This window comes from Schistocerca nitens, chromosome 6 (genome assembly GCF_023898315.1).
Source record: "Schistocerca nitens isolate TAMUIC-IGC-003100 chromosome 6, iqSchNite1.1, whole genome shotgun sequence".
NCBI lineage: Eukaryota > Metazoa > Arthropoda > Insecta > Orthoptera > Acrididae > Schistocerca > Schistocerca nitens.
This window is the reverse complement of record NC_064619.1, coordinates 178,058,909-178,080,933: the sequence shown is the minus strand read 5'-3', so window position 1 is coordinate 178,080,933 and position 22,025 is coordinate 178,058,909. Positions and strand designations below refer to the sequence as shown.

Below are 22,025 nucleotides of genomic sequence, written 5' to 3'. Positions count from 1 at the left end.
AGCTCTAGGAGCTATTGGGCAAGGGGTGGGGAGCAGGGGTTGTGTGGGAATGGACGGGTATATTGTGTAGGGCAGCAAAATACCAGTGTGTCTCCAGACATGTCTTTGCTTTTCATTGGGCTCAGTTCAAAGTGGAGCTCATTACTGAAGAAATTCTACTGCAGTCAATGAGATTCCAGGCCGAAGACTTTCCTGGGTGCGCTCTAGCAGTGGTGGGATACCAACATGACTGTCGCCCACCGTATGGCCTTACAACCATGAGTGATGATCTGGGCTACTATGTCTTTTCATATCAGGGCCCCTTTAGGTGCCATCCATGGCAGCCTTACAGCACAGCAGAATATCAGTTATATCCTACACCTCATTGCTTTTGCCCTCCATGGCAAACTGTCCTGGTCTTACACTTCAGCAAGATAATCATAAGAGTTTCTACTGCTTATCTTCATGCTTGCCAAATCCTACCTGAGGTAGCGAGGTCGCTGGATCTTTCCCCAATTGAGAACATAATGGGCAAGTCCCTTGAACCAGCTCAAGATTTTGTTGATCTAACATGCCTGTTGGACAGAATTTGGTATGATATCCCTCAGGAGGATGTCCAACAACTTTATCAGTCAGTGCCAAGCTGGATAACTGGACCAACACAGCACTGACTTGCTCAATTTGTGAAGCTCTTTGTCTTTAATAAATCATCCAGATTTTCTGAAATGTAATCATCACATCTACAGATTTCCATCCCATTTGGATAATTCTTTCTTGGTGCACCTTTTTTCCCCCTTCTTCCTCTTAGAGTGTATGTAGGCATGAAGAGTGATGATGTAAAATGTATATAACATTTCTTTTTTAAAAAAAGGCTTTAAGATTTTTCACATAAAAAGTCTGGAGCCATTACTTTTCAGAACACCCTCATATAATGCACTGTGAGTATTCCTCGCAAGCACCAAAATGGTGTTGAGAGATGGAGTGCACTGCCCAGCGGCAGCACCCTAACTAGTGGAAGTGCAGAACTTAACTGTCTTCTGCGATGCTGCTCACCACACATTTGCGCAGTTTCTTTAGTTACGGAGTCCCAAAAAGATGTTGCTGTAGCCAAAATTATTGTTTCATCATAATTTGTGGAATATCTGGTGGAGACGCTATTTTTGACGAAATCAGCCATTTTACTGATATATGCGTGGTGTTCTGTATTTTTGAAACTTATAAATGCAGCTCACACACATGTGTTTGCATGAGTGTGTGTGAGTGTGTATGTTGTCTACTTATGACAAAGGCCTTGTTGGCCAAAAGCTGACTTTCTGATAGTCTTTTTGTTGTGCCTTTCTGCGACAAGCATCTGTGTTATATGGTGAGTAGCAACCATCCTTTTCATTATATATGCTTATTTTGATGCATACATTACACCCACACAGTGTCTGCAGTTACTTTAGAAAAAATCTTGTATAGAAGCTGAAATGGTAGAATTCGTATTTAGACAAACCCTGTTTCATTTAAAAATAAATGATGAAAGTCTGGTTAAAATCGTCAAATCTACATTTTTTTGTTGCAGGTTGTTACTGGAGCGGGGCATCATGTTTATGCTGATAAAAGTGATCTTTTCAACCGCCATGTTGTCGAAGCTTGTGAAATTTCAGACCTTAAGGAAAAAACCATTTTTGCTCTTCGTGCACAAAATGATAAACAAGAAAATGAGGAGGAAGAAAATAAGAATAAAGAGAAACTTGGAGAAAATCCGAGTACACCTCATAGCACAACGAATGATCCCCTCTAACATGTTTGCTACATGTGAAAGGCGACATTTTTTAAACAAATTATGTCATTATGTATGTTGAAAGTGACATCAAACATGTCGTATTGGAGTCATTTTATATTACATATTTAATGTACAAGGAATGAAGTAAATGTAGGTATATTTTCTGTGGCAGCTGGCTCTCCCATAGATAAATATTTAAGTGTGAAATTGTTCTATTGCCATTAAATGGCAGCCTTCCAATGTATTTTATTTTGTACATTATTAGCAAGGAATTTTGCTTACATTGTACAAAGAACACAGGCATGTCTGAAAGAAGGTCCAACTTGCTCATCAGTATGTGACTGGACTGTATCAGCTTTATAAAAAGTCCCAACATACCTCTTCTGCCTTCCTCTGTTTATCAGAATCCATACTACCTCACATTTATCTGTTTAGTGTGTCCTACATCTGTGTGCATCATTATAGGTAAAGCTTAATAACTTTTTTACCCAATTTCGTATTACTGTGGCTATTCACGAATTGGGGGCAGTTTTATTCTCTTCACATGATAAAACATAACTGCTGTCAAAGTAAGCTAAGTTCATTCACCTCAGTTACAGATTGTTAAGATATCTTATTACCAATAGAAGAAGCAAACTGCTCTTCTTATTTGGATTGTGATACTTGCCTTGTCAAATGAAATTTTACTATGCCCAGTTGTTTGATGTTTAAAGTTTCTAGTTTTTTAATGGCAAAGAAAAGTATTTATTTAGAAACGGCCACAATTATTCTTCTGTGATAGGTGCTGTGAAATTTGTATATTCATTTGGTTGTTTTTGTGAGGAATGTTGTTTATATATTTTGTTGACAGATTTAGTCCATAATTGTTTGAATCTAATAATCTGTCAGTTAACAAATTAATAAAAGAACAAAATATATTTATTTAATATTTGTGAGTGATTCTTCCTGTGTCATATTATTGAGAGTTATCATTTTTGAAATTTATATGTTATAATACTTTCAGGTAGTTTCATTTGGGTTTTTGATGATGTTTTTAATGCTAGAGATAAAGCAATTGAAGTTCTTCCACAATTACAGTTAGAAAATCAAAACTTCATTTTTTTAAAATTACCCATTGAGTCCTATTTTAAAACTGAAATAAATGAAAGTTATTGTCTACAACATCTAAGTGTTAACAGAGACATGTCAGAGTTGATACTTTTGCAGCATATATCAATAAAATGACTTATTTCGTCAAAAATAGCGTCTCTACCAGACATTTAGACTTTTGTTTATTTGTTATTGCCCCACTCCATAGTCCTTCTCAGTCAGGGACGAGAGTAACAACAACACATTTAGTTAGAGGTGCATGTTTTTGGGCTGGCTTGCGGTCATTGCAAAATACACATCATCTCACAAAAGTGACAGGAAGGCATACCAGATGTCTCAGAGCTCAGATGATGGCCAAAACTGTGATTCAACCACAGTTTTCTAACGCATAACAGCTTCCCAGTAACTTGGATTATAGGAGTATGACATTTTGTAACATTGCCTTTCTTTATATTTATTCTTATCCCTTGTTCTTCACTCTGTTTTCCTTTGGGTTTAAATGAAGATTCTGTTTTGTTCTGCTTCCAAATGTGAATTTGTGAGAGTTTAATATTGAAATTAAATAATCATGTTAACTGTATCACAAATCAGTAACCGCAAAATTCTGACATGATCCAAAGAGTTGACACCAAGAAAACAGTGGCATCTGCATTTTATATATTTGCACCAAAGTAATACATTACAAATTTAAATACACAAGCTGTGCATTAGAAGTTACTAAAACTTACAGAAATGGACATTTTACAATTTGATGTTTTAAAGAAAGATCTGAGAAGGTACTGTTTAAATTTTACTGATCATATGCTACTACTTGTAAAATTTTGTATGATTTCCATCCTGACTACATGGTAAACCTGTCTACAAACAATTTCGTCACCACATCGTACTAAGATGGATTGTGCTGAGTGATAAAGAAAATTTTCACTCTGCGTGTTTCAGCTTAAAGGATAGGAATAAAACTGCTTTCGAACCAAGCAACTTCACGAGGTTAAAGATATTCGTCTGTAAGCTGTTGAAGTTTTTCTAAGCAGGTGCCACTCTTGAGTGAAGAGTTCGTATGGAAAGAAATTCTCTGGAAAAACTGCATTTTATTTGCATGTGATAATGCCAATACAATGGTGCGACTTATAAAAGGAGTTGCTGCTTTTTTGAAGAAAGGTCAAACCCTCTATAATAATACAAACTTGGTCTCACCATTTCATGTATCTGCATAAATGGATGCAAAAAGTCTCAAAATTTTAATGGTGAAGAATTTGTAATCAACCCTTACTACTTTCTCCAAAAAAGTTTAAAAAGGCAGTCTACTTTTAAACTTTGGCAAGGTATATATGGCACTAAACCCCATAAAATGCTGAATCACATCATTTGTGTAGGATGGCGTTCCATGCTCCAATTGACAAAAAGAATAATTGAACAGTGGGACCCTCTGGTAAAATTTTTCAGTAAGGAACCTTCAAAAAAATGTAAGCAGCTCTCACTTAAGTAGAGTACACTCTATTCTGAATTAGCCGCTCAAGAACGTAGCTAGAATTTTGTATGTACCGGGTGATCAGAAAGTCGGTATAAATTTGAAAACTTAATAAACAGAGAAGTAAAAATTGACACAGATGCTTGGAATGACATGGGGTTTTATTAGGGGGAAAAAAAAGTTCACAAAAGTCTGACAGTTGGCACTGGACAGCAAATCGTCAGTGACCGCACATGACAATCTTGTATAAAAGGAGCTATAATCAGAGAGAGAATCAGAGGCGCCAGCAGTCGCAGCATGTTGATGTTACCTGAAAAGGCGCTTTTAGTGAAGCTGTATTATTAGAATGGGGAATGTGCTAGTTCAGCGTTACGATCCTATCGCCATAGGAAGGGGATTCAAATGGCTAAAGGTCTGTTGACAAATGCAGCTGTGGCAAGAATGATTTTGAAGTTCGAAGCCAAGGGTTCTTTAGACGATAGACCCCGTAGTGGCCGACCGAGCACAAGGCATAATGCTACTGAGACAGTTCAGGAAGAAATGGAGACTGTAGTGGGTTTGTCTATCCACGGGGAAGTCAGCACTCGTGCAGTCGCACGTTGCACCGGCATTCCATACACTACTGTTTGGTTGGCACTTAGGCGTACCCTCTGAAGCTATCCGTACAAAATCCATCGGCATGATGAACTGTTACCTGGCGATTTAGTGAAGCGGAGGGCATTTGAGGTGTGGGCGTTTCAAAAGATGGCGGAAGATTATGATTGGTTGAGTTACGTGTTGTGGACCGATGAAGCTCATTTCACGCTCCGAGGGTCTGTCAACGCCCACAACTGCAGAATTTGGGCTACCGAAAATCTTTGAACTGTCGTGGAAACTCCATTGCATGACGAGAAAGTCATGGTATGGGTTGGAGTTACCACATCTACCGTTATCGGGCTTTTTTTCTTTGAGGAAATGTATGATTCTGGTTTTGTAACTGCTACCGTGACGGGTGGGAGGTACGCCGATATGTTACAGAATCGCATCATCCCCAGCCTGGCTGATAAACACCTGCTGGAATGTACAATATTTATGAAGGATGGCGCTCCACCCCATATTCCTAGACGCGTGAAAGATCTCTTGGGCGCATCATTTGGTGATGATCGTGTGCTCAGCCGCCACTTTCGTCATGCTTGGCCTCCCAGGTTCCCAGACCTCAGTCCGTGTGATTATTGGCTTTGGGGTTACCTGAAGTCACAAGTGTACCGTGATCGACCGACATCTCTAGGCATGCTGAAAGACAACATCCGACGCCAATGCCTCACCATAACTCCGGACATGCTTTACAGTGCTGTTCACAACGTTATTCCTCGACTACAGCTATTATTGAGGAATGATGGTGGACATATTGAGCATTTCCTGTAAAGAACATCACCTTTGCTTTGTCTTACTTTGTTATGCTAATTATTGCTATTCTGATCAGATGAAGCGCCATCTGTTGGACATTTTTTGAACTTTTGTATTTTTTGTTCTAATAAAACCCCATGTCATTCCAAGCATGTGTCTCAATTTGTACCTCTCTATCTACATTATTCCATGAGTTATTCAGTTTTCAAATTTATACTGACTCTATTGCCAAATGAATTAAAATTCTAGTATGATGTTTTGCCTTTTTGCTAATAAAACACAGCTCAGTCCTCTAATATAAGATGCACTACAGTACAGATGCAGAAAAATCTTAACGTTCTGCTGATTACTTGGACAAATTCAAGCAGTCCACTGAAAAAAATATTTTAGAGATGAACTATAGAATGTGCTGTCATCACACACCTCTTCCACTCCCCACAAACCCCCCCTCATCATTCTTTGTTGGTTTCCATAATTGATTACAACCCAGATAACCAGATTGGGTGATATTTTGACATTTGGGCTAGTAATGATAGAAATTTGGGCAATTTTTTTAAAAAGAAATGTAGCCATCATCGTTTGGTCAATATTTTTGTTGATCAATGATATTTTTGGTGATACAAGTGAAGCCAAGTGTATTTTTGTGCATCAATTTTAATTTAATGCTATTTGTAATTATGTTTACCACTGCACTGCCTTGTGAAGTACTGAAATATTGCAACCCCAAAGTTATATCAGTCTCCAAATAATGATGCCAGTGCTAACCTTAAACTGCAATGGATAAGCAGTTACGCTATTATAGTAGTATGTACATATTTTTTACTTGCTATAATGTTAATGAACAAATCAAAATCAGTTTTCCTCCTCTTTTTTTGTTTCAAACTTATCCACAATTAGAAACTATCACATCAGAATAAGCAGAAAAACAATAAACAGCACTGCATACATTACATTCACTTGCAAGTAGGAACTGGACTGATTGACAAAACAATGAATGAGCTCATGAGGCGAACAACACACGGTAGTTGATCTTGGCTTTAGTACGAATGGGATGAGCTATAACTGCAAGTGTTATCGATAGTTTAAAGGATTCGGTAGCCTTGTTAAGTATCGGAAGTGCTCATCCCTTTTACGTCAAATGATTGAAAATCAAAATACCTTTCAATTTCACAACATGGTCCCTAGGTTGTGACAGTGGGATAGGGGGGTCTGGACCCCCCTTTGGCTAAGTCCTTGATCCAGTTACTAAACTATACATTCTCTCTCCTTCCCCACAAAGAAGAGCCAGTAATTCATAAACTTGTTAGCGTGATAGCATCCTAACTACCTTATTTACAGATTTGATTGTGAGATTTATCAAACCTTCTGTAGTGCCTACTTCTGGTTGTCTGCTGGAATTGAAATTTCATAAAACTAAATATTAGAAAGGAGATGATGATATTGTCATTAGTATAGACACTAGAAGCTACATCATCATACCAGCTTTGAAAAATCTGCTGTTATAAAGTTGATATCAGAAAGTTTTTTTGTCAACTCATGTAATTCCATCAAAGAAACATTTCTATTAAATAATGACTTCTTAAAAAATATAGAAGCTACAAAACAAGTAAATCTTTATCATCAGCTGTAAAGCTGAATGAGCTATTTCCTGATGTCCTGATTATATTCCTGGAAAATCTTCTTTATTTGGGGCATTTAAATCCCTAAATCAGGCTTCTAATTTTTAAAGTTTTCCAGGGGAGGGTCCCAGCCCAACCTGAATATTTGCCATGTGAATACTGATAGCCTCTTCTCAACACTGGAAGCTATGAATGTAATTTAGTATGACATATGCATTAAACTAGACTACTTATGTGACAATCAAGCTGGTCACTGTGAAACCACGACTGTTCTGGAAGAAAATCCAGTACTATGATTTAGAACTTCAAACCTAGTTCATACTTGCTTATCTGTTGTCTGTTGAGATGAAAGTTGTCTTGGACTTCTTAATGAACAAATGGCTACAGAGGTACAGGATATAATGACCTCACTCCAGATACAGACAAATGTAATGTAATCTAGCGAGCATTAAGTAACCATTAGCTTAGTGACCATAAACACTGTTACTGATGGAATAACTCAGATTGCATGCCTTGTTCAGTTGTCCTGACAGCTTACCATATTAACAGGAAATGTGGAAATGTTGGTATTTTGAGCATATGTGGCTTTTGCATCTGCCAGTGGATGCACAGAAAATCTTGTGTTGCAGGTGGTTTAGATGCATTAGCATGAATAGTAGACAGTATATTTGAAAGGTACCCCATAGAGGTCATCACAATATATCTGTTAGTTTGAGAAACCCTGTAGATATTTTACAAACCCAAGTATCTGACCTTACAGAACAAGTTGTTCCCTTACAGATGAAAAACCTCGATCAAGTGAAGTTTCTAAAAGCAGAGATCAAAGGACACATCACAAAACAGTTATCTTGTTACCACAAAAAATTTGTACTGTGGCCTTTCAGTGCAGACCACCTTGTGAAATGGAAAATGCAACAGTAGCGAGGTGACTGATTCTGAGCAGTTGTCAACTGTTCCTTACAGATCATAGTTTTAAGATACAGTTTTTGCTTGGCTTAGGTGCAGATGTTTCATTAAACCATGCAAACCAGAAATACATCTATTAAGACAAATGGATACATACTACATCTTAGACAACAGCAACATTTTTATTGCATTTCTACCATTGCTAACATTTCATATCCAAGAATTGAGGCAGACTTTTAATCTTTTTATGCATTTTACCTGACACCACCAACATCTAATTGATTTCACAGTGCCATTTGTGATTCAGGTGACCTGCATTAATACCAGTGAAGCTGGACTTCGAGTAATTTTAACTTGCGACAAACTTCTAGGAGGAGTGGAGCACATCGTAAGGGTTGAGAATTGCATAGCAACCCATGGCCACAAACATCATCCCACACTGCTAGGTGGTACTGTCCATCAGAGTACTGAGGGGAATGTGAGGATTTCCTCATTCAAATGCTCATTCAAAGGCAAGTGAAATGGTGAATTTGCAGATATGCACTTAATGCATGAAATGCTGAGTGCAAAGGATGAGCTGCTGGATGAATGTTTTACAGACAAACATCAACTGTACCACAATTTGTTTGCACATCTGCATTAAAATGTGTGTGAATAGAGGTCATTAAAATGAGAGAGCTAGTGAGGGCAGGCTACTTAGTTGTTAGGGAAGAAAGAGTGTCACATGCCGTGGAGACTAAGCCAAGCACCAGCGTACATGCTGTTGCCTGAGACTTAAGAATGTCACAAAGCAATACCCAGCTTGTTTTGAACACCGAGTACTGACACGCCTTTCATGTCCAAAGGGTGCAGTTATTACAACCTGATGGCCATCCTGCATGTGTGCATTTTGCACAGTGCTTTCTGTAATAAAGTGCCTGAGATGTGCATTTCCCAGCTTATGTGTTGTTCGCTGATAAGGCCACATTCACAAGGGATGGCGCATTCAGTCACAACAATGAGCATTTGTGGGCACCAGAAAACCCCACACACTTCACCGTTAATGTGTCGCCATGTTTCGTCGACGACTCCTTAATCGAGCCATAATTTTTACTTTCCCACTTGACTCCTGTGAATTGACAGTCCTTTCTGGAACAGGTTCTTCCTGACTTACTTGAAGATGCTCCAACAAATGCGAGGCAAAGCTTGTGGTTCCAGTATGATGGGGTGCCTGCCCATTTTGAACTGGTTGTTCGTAGATGTTTGAACAGTTTATTCTCGCAACAATAGATTGAGTATGGTGGACCAGTTCCCTGGTGCCCACAGTCACTGGATTTACCAAGCCTTGATTCTTCCTCCCCCCCCCCCCCCCCCCCCTCCATGAACCATAGACCTTGCCATTGGTGGGGAGGCTTGCGTGCCTCAGCAATACAGATAGCTGTACTGTAGGTGCAACCACAACGGAGGGGTATCTGTTGAGAGGCCAGACAAACGTGTGGTTCCTGAAGAGGGGCCGCAGCCTTTTCAGTAGTTGCAGGGGCAACAGTCTGGATGATTGACTGATCTGGCCTTATAACACTAACCAAAACGGCCTTCCTGTGCTGCTACTGCGAACGGCTGAAAGCAAGACGTCGTTATCAGGAGAGAGAAAACTGGCGTTCTATGGATCGGAGCGTGGAATGTCAGATCCCTTAATCGGGCAGGTAGGTTAGAAAATTTAAAAAGGGAAATGGATAGGTTAAAGTTGGATATAGTGGGAATTAGTGAAGTTTGGTGGCAGGAGGAACAAGACTTTTGGTCAGGTGAATACAGGGTTATAAATACAAAATCGAATAGGGGTAATGCAGGAATAGGTTTAATAATGAATAAAACAATAGGAATGCGGGTAAGCTACTACAAACAGCACAGCGAACGTATTGTTGTGGCCAAGATAGACACGAAGCCCACGCCTACGACAGTAGTACAAGTCTATATGCCAACTAGCTCTGCAGATGACAAAGAAATTGAAGAAATGTATGATGAAATAAAAGAAATTATTCAGATAGTGAAGGGAGACGAAAATTTAATAGTCATGGGTGACTGGAATTCGGTAGTACAAAAAGGGAGAGAAGGAAACGCAGTAGGTGAATATGGATTGGGGGTAAGAAATGAAAGAGGAAGCCGCCTGGTGGAATTTTGGACAGAGCACAACTTAATCACAGCTAACACTTGGTTCAAGAATCATAAAAGAAGGTTGTACACATGGAAGAAGCCTAGAGATACTGACAGGTTTCAGATAGATTATATAATGGTAAGACAGAGATTTAGGAACAAGGTTTTAAATTCTAAGACATTTCCAGGGGCACAATCTATTGGTTATGAACTGTAGATTAAAACTGAAGAAACTGCAAAAAGGTGGGAATTTAAGGAGATGGGACCTGGATAAACTGACTAAACCAGAGGCTCTACAGAGTTTCAGGGAGAGCATAAGGGAACAGTTGACAAGAATGGGGGAAAGAAATACAGTAGAAGAAGAATGGGTAGCTTTGAGGGATGAAGTAGTGAAGGCAGCAGAGGATCAAGTAGGTAAAAAGACGAGGGCTAATAGAAATCCTTGGGTGACAGAAGAAATATTGAATGTAATTGACGAAAGGAGAAAATATAAAAATGCAGTAAATGAAGCAGTCAAAAAGGAATACAAACGTCTCATAATGAGATCGACAGGAAGTGCAAAATGGCTAAGCAGGGATGGCTAGAGGACAAATGTAAGGATGTAGAGGCTTATCTCACTAGGGGTAAGATAGATACTGCCTACAGGAGAATTAGAGAGACCTTTGGAGAAAGAGAACGACTTGTATGAATATCAAGAGCTCAGATGGAAACCCCTGTTCTAACCAAAGAAGGGAAAGCAGAAAGGTGGAAGGAGTGTATAGAGGGTCTGTACAAGGGTGATGTGCTTGAGGACAATATCATGGAAATGGAACAGGATGTAGATGAAGATGAAATGGGAGATATGATACTGTGTGAAGAGTTTGACAGAGCACTGAAAGACCTGAGTCGAAACAAGGCCCCGGGAGTAGACAACATTCCATTAGAACTATTGACAGCCTTGGGAGAACCAGTCCTGACAAAACTCTACCATCTGGTGAGCAAAATGTATGAGACAGGCGAAATACCCTCAGACTTCAAGAAGAATATAATAATTCCAATCCCAAAGAAAGCAGGTGTTGTCAGATGTGAAAATTACCGAACTATCATTTTAATAAGTCACGGCTGCAAAATACTAATGCGAATTCTTTACAGACAAATGGAAAAACTGGTAGAAGCCGACCTTGGGGAGGATCAGTTTGGATTCCGTAGAAATATGGGAACACGTGAGGCAATACTGACACTAAGACTTATCTTAGAAGCTAGATTAAGAAAAGGCAAACCTATGTTAGAGAAAGCTTTTGACAATGTTGACTGGAATACTCTCTTTAAAATTCTGAAGGTGGCAGGAGTAAAATACATGGAGTGAAAGGCTATTTACAATTTGTACAGAAACCAGATGGCAGTTATAAGAGTCAAGGGGTATGAAAGGGAAGCAGTGGTTGGGAAGGGAGTCAGACAGGGTTGTAGCCTATCCCTGATGTTATTCAATCTGTAAAGCAGTAAAGGAAACAAAAGAAAAGTTCGGAGTAGGTATTAAAATCCATGGAGAAGAAATAAAAACTTTAAGGTTCGCCGATGACATTGTAATTCTGTCAGAGACAGCAAAGGACTTGGAAGAGCAGTTGAACGGAATGGATAGTGTCTTGAAAGGAGGATATAAGATGAACATCAACAAAAGCAAAACGAGGATAATGGAATGTAGTCGAATTAAGTCGGGCGATGCTGAGGGAATTAGATTAGGAAATGAGACACTTAAAGTAGTAAAGGAGTTTTGCTATTTGGGGAGCAAAATAACTGATGATGGTCGAATTGGAGAGGCAATGGCAATGGCAAGGGAAGCGTTTCTGAAGAAGAGAAATTTGTTAACATCGAGTATAGATTTAAGTGTCAGGAAGTCGTTTCTGAAAGTACATGTATGGAGTGTAGCCATGTATGGAAGTGAAACATGGACGATAACTAGTTTGGACAAGAAGAGAATAGAAGCTTTCGAAATGTGGTGCTACAGAAGAATGCTGAAGATTAGATGGGTAGATCACATAACTAATGAGGAGGTACTGAATAGGATTGGGGAGAAGAGGAGTTGTGGCACAACTTGACCCAGAAGAAGGGATCGGTTGGTAGGACATGTTCTGAGGCATCAAGGGATCACCAATTTAGTATTGGAGGGCAGCGTGGTGTGTAAAAATCGTAGAGGGAGACCAAGAGATGAATACACTAAGCAGATTCAGAAGGATGTAGGTTGCAGTAGGTACTGAGAGATGAAGCAGCTTGCACAGGATAGAGTAGCGTGGAGAGCTGCATCAAACCAGTCTCAGGACTGAAGACCACAACAACAACAACAACGACTCTTCCTGTGGAAAGCCATGAAATCTCTCATGTATTGTGATCTTGTATATTCTAAAATGGATCTCGTTGAAGCAATTGTATGCACAGCTGCTACAATCAAATAAACTCCCGTTGGGTTTGAACATGTCCAGCAATCAGCAATGCTCCACCCCCTGCGGGTTCGGGGGTTAGAATAGGCCCGCGGTATTCCTGCCTGTCGTAAGAGGTGACTAAAAGGAGTCTCAAATGTTTCGGCCTTATGTGATTGTCCCCTCTCGGGTTTGACCTCCATCTTTCTAAAGTGTTCCGAAGAGCGAGCCAATTGGGGAAGGGCGCTTTACATGGTGCACTGTATCTGTCGTGCATTGAGACCTTTAGCCGGCTTTCTCGTCATTGCAATGGTGTCCAGCTCGTTTTCCATCTCTTGGACGAGGATACGTCCCTGGGTGCGATTACCACGCTGCACTGTGCAGTGTTTCTTTTCGCTGCAATGACGACCTCATACATTTTTGCACCTAAGATACAGCACGGTAGCGAGTCCGTTGTGGTGGGGCCACCATGTACCCTGTTGGTTGTAGCCCCCTGACAACACAGGGATCGCTCTACTGATGCCTGCGCCATTTGCTCCCCATGTATGCCAAGGAGTAGATGCCCATCTCGCTGGGGCATCAGGACTCCCGGCAATGGCCATCCTGCCAGGTGGCCCTTGCTGTGGCTGGGTGGCGCCCATGGGGAGGACCCTTGGTTGGAGTAGGTGGCATCAGGGTGGATGACACGCAATGAAGCGTGGCACATCATCTCTTGCTGGTGGCCAGCCACCAGCAGTCTCTAAGCGTTCGAGGGCTCATTTTAAAGGTAATGTTTATGACCCCAAATCGTTCCCATCCCTGGCCACACCATGGAAGGAATGAAAGGCAATGAATGACAGTGACACGTATTCGCCCAGGTATTTCGTCTGTACCAGGGGGGGAATCCTTTGTATCCGTTTAAGCCTCAGTTCTTTGTAGAGTACTTAGAGGACAAGTTTGGGGAGGTGGAGGGCTTGTCCAAAATGCACTCTGGGTCAGTTTTCATAAAAACGGCATCCTCCGCCCAGTCACGCAGGTTACTTGCTTGTGACAAGTTGGGGGATGTTAAGGTTACCATCACACCACATAAGAGTTTAAATATGGTCCAGGGTGTTATTTTCCATAGGGACCTACTTTTGCAGTCTGATGACGAGGTGCGTGCCAACTTAGAGCGTAGAGGTGTTCATTTTGTCCGGCACGTTCATCGGGGTCCGAAGGACAATCAGGTTGCCACCGGTGCCTTTATCTTGGTCTTCGGGGGTGATACATTACCGAAGAGGGTCAAGGTGATGGTCTACCGTTGTGACGTCAAGCCCTATATCCCTCCCCCGATGCGGTGCTTTAAGTGCTGGAAGTTCGGCCATATGTCTTCCCGCTGCACTTCCAGCCTCACATGTCGAGATTGCGGATGCCCATCTCATCTCGATAATCCATGTGCTCCGCCTCCCATCTGTGTCAACTGTGGAGAGCCTCATTCACCTTGCTTGCCAGACTGCAGGATCTTACAGAAAGAACGCAAAATCATGGAATATAAGACCCTGGACTGACTGACTTACACTGAGGCTAAGCGGAAATTTGAACGGCTCCATCCCGTGCGCATGATGTCATCTTATGCCTCCACTGTCACTCCTGCTCCAGCTCCTTCAGCTGCAAGATATACAGTCAGCTCTCAGAGTCAGAGGACCTCACCTGCCCCTTGACGATGGGGGCCCCTTCTCTCGCTGTTGCTCCTGCACCATCTACCTCGGGAGCAGCACCCACTAAACCACCGGGCACACCAGTCCCCACTTCTAAGCCAGAGAAGCGTAAGTCTTCTTCAGCTTCTCTCGCTCGGAAGGGATCCCTTGGGTCACTCCCTTCCCAGGTTCCTACCAGCGGCACAGCAGACACCAACCAGTGGCTGAAGAAGCCACAGGTAGCTGGTCGTCGAGCTTCGCGAGCATCTTCGGTCCCGGAGACTGACTCAAATAAGCCCTCTCAACAACGACAACCAAAGGAACAGCAAGAGAAAACGACATTGAAGACCCGTAAGACCAAGGCACCTGCGGTGGCACCTACTCCACCGTTACCTACAAGCTCTGCGTCTGAGGATGAGGTGGAGATTCTTGCGTCCGCTGAGGACCTCGATCTCGCTGGTCCCTCAGACGCAATGGATAGCACTTGCATGGGTGCTCCATCGGAGGCAGCAGGTGACCCAGCGGCGTAATTTGCCTTCCCAGTCCCGTCATGCCTTTCTCAGCCATGGACAATACCATCCTCCAGTGGAACTGCAACGGTTTCTTCCACCATCTAGCTGAGCTCCGACAACTTATTAGCCTTCATCCTTTCTTCTGCATTGCTCTTCAGGAAACTTGGTTTCCAGCAATGCGAACCCCTGCCCTCCGTGGCTATCGAGGTTATTATAAGAACCGGGTAGCTTATGAAAGGGTGTCTGGTGGCGTCTGCATATATGTCCTTAACTCTCTTCACAGTGAGTCTATCCCTCTACAAACAGCTTTAGAGGCTGTCGCTGTTCGGGTGTGGACGCCACAGGCTGTTACCATCTGCAGTCTTTACCTTTCACCGTATGGTGATGTCGCGCAGCATGTCCTGGCTGCGCTGATAGCCCAATTGCCGCCACCTTTCTTATTACTGGGCGACTTCAACGCCCATAACCCTCTGTGGGATGGGTCGGTGGTGACAGGTCGAGGAGCCACCATTGAGCATTTATTGGCACAGCTCGATCTTTCGCTGTTAAATGATGGTTCCTTCACACACTTCTGTGTGGCACATGGCACGTACTCCGCCATTGACCTTTCGATCTGCAGCCCAAGCCTCTTACCATCTGTCCAATGGAGAGTGCATGACGACCTGTGTGGTAGTGACCACTTTCCGATCTTTCTGTCACTCCCACAGCGTCAGTCTTCTGGGCGCCCTTGTAGGTGGGCAATGAATAAGGCTGACTGGGACTTGTTTTCCTCCATTGCCGCTATTGAGCCTCTCTCTAATGATGGCATTGATACGGTGGTTCAATCGGTCACCACGGGCATTGTTACTGCTGCTGAATCTGCCATTTCCCGTTCTTCTGGGTCCCCTCGGCGGCGGACTGTGCCTTGGTGGTCGCCTGAGATCACTGAAGCGATTAAAGATCGCCGGCGGGCGCTCCAGCATCACAAGCGACATCCCTGCATTGAACACCTCATTACCTTCAAACGTCTGCGTGCGCGGGCCCGCCGCCTTATCCGCCAAAGCAAGCAGGAGTGCTGGGAGCGGTATGAGTCCACCATTGGCCTCCATGTCTCTCCATCGCAGGTCTGGGCCAAGATCCGACGCCTCTATGGTTATCGGACCCCTGTCAGCGTCCCTGCGCTCTCACGGAATGGAGCAGTTTGTACAGACTCCGACGAAATTGCCAACCACTTGGCAGAGCATTTTGCTCTGAGTTCCACTTCTTCCAATTACCCCCTGGCCTTCCGTTTCATTAAAGAGCGGATGGAACGTCAGAGCCCTTCTTTTCGCACCCACCATTCTGAATCCTACAATGCTCCATTCAGTGAGTGGGAATTTCACAGTGCCCTTGCCGCTTGCCCTGATACCGCTCCTGGGCCAGATGGCATTCATTGTCAGATGCTGAAACACCTTTCAGTGGACTGCAAGCGATGCCTCCTCGACCTTTACAACCGTCTCTGGGTCGAGGGTGAGTTTCTGTCGCAATGGCGGGAAACCATTGTCATCCCTGTTTTGAAACTGGGCAAGAGCCCTTTGGAGGTGGACAGCTACCGCCCCATTAGCCTCACCAACGTTCTTTGCAAGCTTCTCGAACGGATGGTGAGCCAGCGCTTGAATTGGGTACTGGAGTCTCGGGGCCTTCTGGCTCCGTCTCAGGGTGAGTTCCGTAAAGGCCGCTCCGCCACCGACAATCTGCCCGCCGTCAGCACCTGGTCGCTGTCTTTTTCAACATGCGGAAGGCGTACGATACGACATGGCGTCATCACATACTTTCTACGCTTCATGGATGGGGTCTTTGGGGCCCTCTGCCGATCTTTATCCGAAATTTTCTGTCGTATCGTACCTTCCGTGTGCAAGTCGCGGCCTCTCATAGTTCCTCCAGGAGAACGGGGTACCACAGGGATCTGTCCTCAGTGTCTGCCTGTTTTTAATCGCAATAAACGGGCTTGCTGCAGCGGTGGGAAATTCTGTCTCTGCTTCCCTGTATGGTGACAACTTCTGCCTTTACTACAGCTCTACTGGCATTGCAGCTGTTGAACGTCAGCTACAGGGCGCCATCCGCAAGGCGCAGTCTTGGGCTGTAGAGCATGGCTTTCAGTTTTCGTCTGCCAAGACCCGCATTATGCATTTTTGCCGGCGCCGAACAGCCCATCCTGAGCCGCGGCTTTATCTTGCCGACGAACTCCTTGCTGTGGTGGAGACCCACAGGTTTTTGGGGGTAGTTTTTGATGCCCGGCTGACTTGGCTGCCTCATATTCGGCAGCGTAAACAGGCGTGTTGGCGGCATCTAAATGCTCTGAGATGCTTTAGCCACACCTGCTGGGGCGCCAACCGATCTACCCTGTTACAGCTCTACCAGGTGTTAATCCAGTCCCGTCTGGATTATGGGAGCCTGGCTTATGGCTCAGCATCCCCATCTGCATTGTGGGTGCTGGACCCAGTCCTCCACAGCGGGATACGCCTTGCCACTGGTGCTTTCTGGACCAGCCCAGTGGACATCGTACTTGCGGAGGCAGGTGTCCCTCCATTGCGGTTAAGGCGCCAAAATTTACTGGCCACTTATGCTGCCCATGTTTTTAGCTTGCCCGGGCATCCAAACTATCGTCTCCTGTTCCCGCGATCAGTCGTCCATGTGCCAGAACGTCGGCCCCGGTCAGGTTCTACAATCGTGGTCCGCGTCAAAGAGCTTCTCTCCGGGCTTAGGGTTTCCACTGTTCCACCTCCTTTTCGGGCCACTTTGCGTACACCCCCATGGTGTGTTCCTCGCCCTTTCCTTCGGTTCGACTTGGCACAGGCCCCGAAGGACTCAGTCCCTCCAGAGGCCTTTCGCCGCCGCTTTTATTCCATCCTGGCCACGTATCAGGGCTCTGGCATTGTTTACACTGACGGCTCGATGGTTGCTGGTCGTGTCGGTTATGCGCTAACTCTAGGGGACCATTACAAACAACGATCCTTGCCAGCTGGCTGCAGCGTTTACACTGCTGAGCTGGTCGCCATCTTTCATACCCTAGAGTACATCCGCTCCTGCTCAGGTGAGTCCTTCGTGATCTGTAGCGATTCCCTGAGCAGTTGACGAGCTCTCGACCAGTGTTTCCCTCATTCTCATCTGGTGATGGCTATGCAGGAGTCCCTGCATACTCTTGCCCGTTGCGGCCGCTCTGTGGTCTTTGTGTGGACCCCCGGTCATGTCGGTATCCCGGGCAGTGAATTTGTTGACCGCCTGGCGAAAGAGGCCATCAGTAAACCATCTATGGACATTGGCCTCCCAGAGACTGATTTGCGAGCAGTCCTCCGCCGAAAAGTTTTTGCGCTTTGGGATGCTGAATGGCGTGATCGGATCACGCCCAATAAACTCCGTGTCATTAAGGAGACGACGACTGTGTGGCGGTCATCCATGCGAGCCAACCGCAGGGACTCAGTCGTCCTTTGTCGGCTCCGCATTGGCCACTCCCGGCTGACACACAGTTACTTACTGCGTCGGGAGGACCCTCCTCTGTGTCGCTGCGGGGCGGCTTTGACAGTGGCCCACATTTTGTTGGCCTGCCCCCTTTTAGCTGTGGTCAGGCAGACATTTGCGCTGCCTGATACGCTCCCTGCCCTTTTAACTGATGACCCTGCTATGGCTGGCTTAGTTTTACGTTTTATTCGGGCAGGGGGTTTTTATCGTTTAATCTGAGTGTTTGTTATGTCCTTTTGTGTTGATTCTGGCCTTTGGCCTACGATTTTAGTCTGACTTTTAATGTGTTTCTCGGTGGTTGGCTTTTCCTTTTTTGTTTCTATGGTCGGCCAACCACCGTCACACTCTGTGTGTTTTTAGTTCGTCTTGTCTGGTCTATGTCTAAGTTTCTCTTGTTCTGTGTCGTCTGTGCTCTATTCTGTTAATTGCTTTTATTCTCTGTGGGTGTTTTTAGTATTTGGAAAAGGGGACCGATGACCGTAGCAGTCTGGTCCCTTTAATCCCACAAACCAACCAACCAACAATGCTCCATCAATGTCAGGCATACATGATAACTGATGATGCAAACTTTGAACATCTATTGTAACCTTTCTAAGGTCATGTCATCCTTCAGAGGTGATGGTCCAGATTGCTGTACACACTGGTACCTCTAATACCCAGTAGCACATCCTTTTGCACTAAGCAAGCCTGTATTCATCATGGCATACTATCCACAAGTACATCAAGGCGCTGTTGGTCCAGATCGCCCCACTCCTCAATGGCTATTCGGCGTAGATCCCTCAGAGTGGTTGGTGGGTCATGTCATCCATAAACAGCGCTTTTCTGTCTATCCCAAGCATGTTCGATAGGGTTCATGTCTGGAGAACATGCTGGCCACTCTAGTCAAACGATGTCGTTATCCTGAAGGAAGTCATTCACTAGATTTGCATGATGGTGGTGCGAATTGTCATCCATGAAGACGAATACCTCGCCAATATGCTGCCGGTATGGTTGTACTATCGGTTGGAGGGTGCCATTCATGTATCATAGAGCCGTTATGGTGCCTTCCATGACCACCAGTGGCTCACGTCGGCCCCACATAATGCTACCCCAAAACAGCAGGTAACCTACACCTTGGTGCACTCGCTGGACAGTGTGTCTAAGGTGTTCAGCCTGACCGAGTTGCCTCCAGACATGTCTCCATGATTGTCTGGTTGAATGCATATGTAACACTCATTGTTGAAGAGAACATAATGCCAATCCTAAGTGATCCATTTAGCATGTTGTTGGGCCCATGTGTACCATGCTGCATGGTGTCGTGGTTGCAAAGATGGACTTCACCATGGACGCCTGGAGTGAAGTTGCACATCATGCAGCCTGTTGCGTGCAGTTTGAGCCACAACATGATGTCTTGTGGCTGCACAAAAAGCATTATTCAACACAGTGGTGTTGCTGTTAGGGTTCCTCTGAGCCATAATCCATAGGTAGCGGTCATCCACTGCAGTAGTAGCCCTTGGGTGGCCTGAGCAAGGCATGTCATCAACAGTTCCTGTCTCTCTGTATCTCCTCCATGTCCGAACAACATCGCTTTGGTTCACTCCGAGATGCCTGAACACTTCCTTTGTTGAGAACCCTTCCTGGCACAAAGTAACAATGCAGACGCGATCGAACCGTGGTATCGACTGTCTAGGCATGGTTGAACTGTAGACAACACGAGCAGTGTACCTCCTTCCTGGTGGAAGGACTGGAACTGATCAGCTGTCAGACCCCCTACATCTAATAGGTGATGCTCATGCGTGGTTGTTTACATCTTTGGGTGGGTTTAGTGACATCTCTGAACCGTCAAAGGGACTGTGTGATAAAATATCCACAGTCACCGTCTATCTTCATGAGTTCTGGAAACTGGGGTGATACAAAACTCATTTTTTTTATGTGTGTATATTCCTAGAGTAATAATTTAAAGCCAAATTTTACAAAATGCATTAAACTGTGTTGTCTGTGATAATGATATTTATTCTGCTACCGATTTCAGCCTTAAACAATCTTCAACAGCAGAAACTTACTGTAGATTTAACACATGTCATACATGCTTTGACATATGTTACTTCTAAAAACCATAATTGCCAGTATAAATGGAAAATCATAGCAAGATTACAGTATGATAGCTCACTCACAAAAGTCTGCGATAAGTTTTCTGCCGTTGGAGATGGTTTAAGACGGAAACCAGTAGCAGAATAAATATCATCATCACAAACAGCACAGTGTAATGCATTTTGTAAAATTCATACATGCTAAGTAAGATGTTCATTTAAAGCCACTTTCATGGGGTAGTTTATGTCTATCTTTAAGAGTCTCCAGTCTACATTATATCTATGATGCTTTCCCATGGATTAAACAAACCTGTGAGCATTCGTGCTGCCCTTCTCTGTATATGTTCAACTTCCCCTGTTAGTCCTATATGGTATGGGTCCCATACACTTGAGAAATATTCTAGAACCAGTCACACGAGTGATTTTTAAGCATTCTCCTTTGGAGATTGATTTCACTTCCCCATTATTCCACTAGTAAACCGAAGCCTACTACCCCACAAAGTATTACACCAAGGTATTCGAATGAGATGGCCAATTGCAACAATGACTCGTTGATATTGTAGTCATACGATACTACATTTTTTTTTGTTTTGTGAAGTACAAAATTTTACGTTTATGAACATGTAAAGCAGTTGCCAATCTCTGCACCACTTTGAAATCTTATCAAGATCTGACTGAATTTTTTTGCAGCTTCTTTCACATAGTACTTCATTATAGATAACTGCATCATCTGTAGAAAGCCTGATTTTACTATTAATATTGTCCACAAGGTCATTAATATACAGCATGAATAGCAAAGGTCCCAACACACTTCCCTGGGGCATATATGAAGTAACTTGTATATCTGACAATGACTCTCCAATCAAGATAACGTGCTGCATCCTCCCTACCAAAAAGTTTTCAATCCACAAATTTCACTTTATACTCCATGTGATTGTATTTTTTACAATAAGTGTAGTTGTGGTACTAAGTCAAATGCATTTCGGAAATCGAGAAATACAGCCTCAACCTGACTGCCTTGATACAGAGCATTCAGTATGTCATGTGAGAAAAGTGCAAGTTGGGTTTCACATGATCAATGTTTTAGAAATCCATGTTGGGTGGCATTGAGGAGGTCACTATGTCCAAGATACTTCATTATGTTCGAGCTCGAATGTGTTCTAAGATTCTACCACAAATCGATATCAAGGATAATGGACAGTAGTTTTGTGGATCATCTCTACTGCCCTTCTTGTAAATCAATGTGACCTGCACCTTTTTCAAAGAACTGGGTATGACTTTTAATCTGAGGGATCTATGATAGATTATAGATAGAAGAGGGGCTAACTCGGCCACAAATTCAGTGTAGAATATGACAGGGATTTCATTGGACTCCGGAGCTTTGTTCAGTTTTAACAATTTCAGCTGTTTCTCAACACCACTGACACTAATACTTATTCCATTCATCTTTACAGTGGTACGAGGATTAAATTGGGGCAATTCCCCTTGGTTTTCCTTTGTAAAGGAACATATGAAAATGGATTAAGCATTTCAGATGTTGCTTTGCTATCCTTGATTTCAATTCCTGTCTCGTT

General features: G+C 43.5%; 1 protein-coding gene across 2 annotated transcripts in view; it reads left to right on the top strand.

Annotated features, from left to right (window-relative positions):
* The window catches only part of LOC126262463 (1-acylglycerol-3-phosphate O-acyltransferase ABHD5), a 107,192-nt gene extending 104,599 nt beyond the window's left edge, over positions 1 to 2,593 (top strand). For both annotated transcript variants that reach the window (XM_049959118.1, XM_049959119.1), the window contains one exon: positions 1,544 to 2,593. In XM_049959118.1, coding sequence (XP_049815075.1) covers positions 1,544 to 1,765 — 222 coding nt within the window. In that variant the 3' untranslated portion in view covers positions 1,766 to 2,593. The remainder of the gene's footprint in view (positions 1 to 1,543) is intronic.
* The last annotated feature ends 19,432 nt before the right edge of the window (positions 2,594 to 22,025 follow it).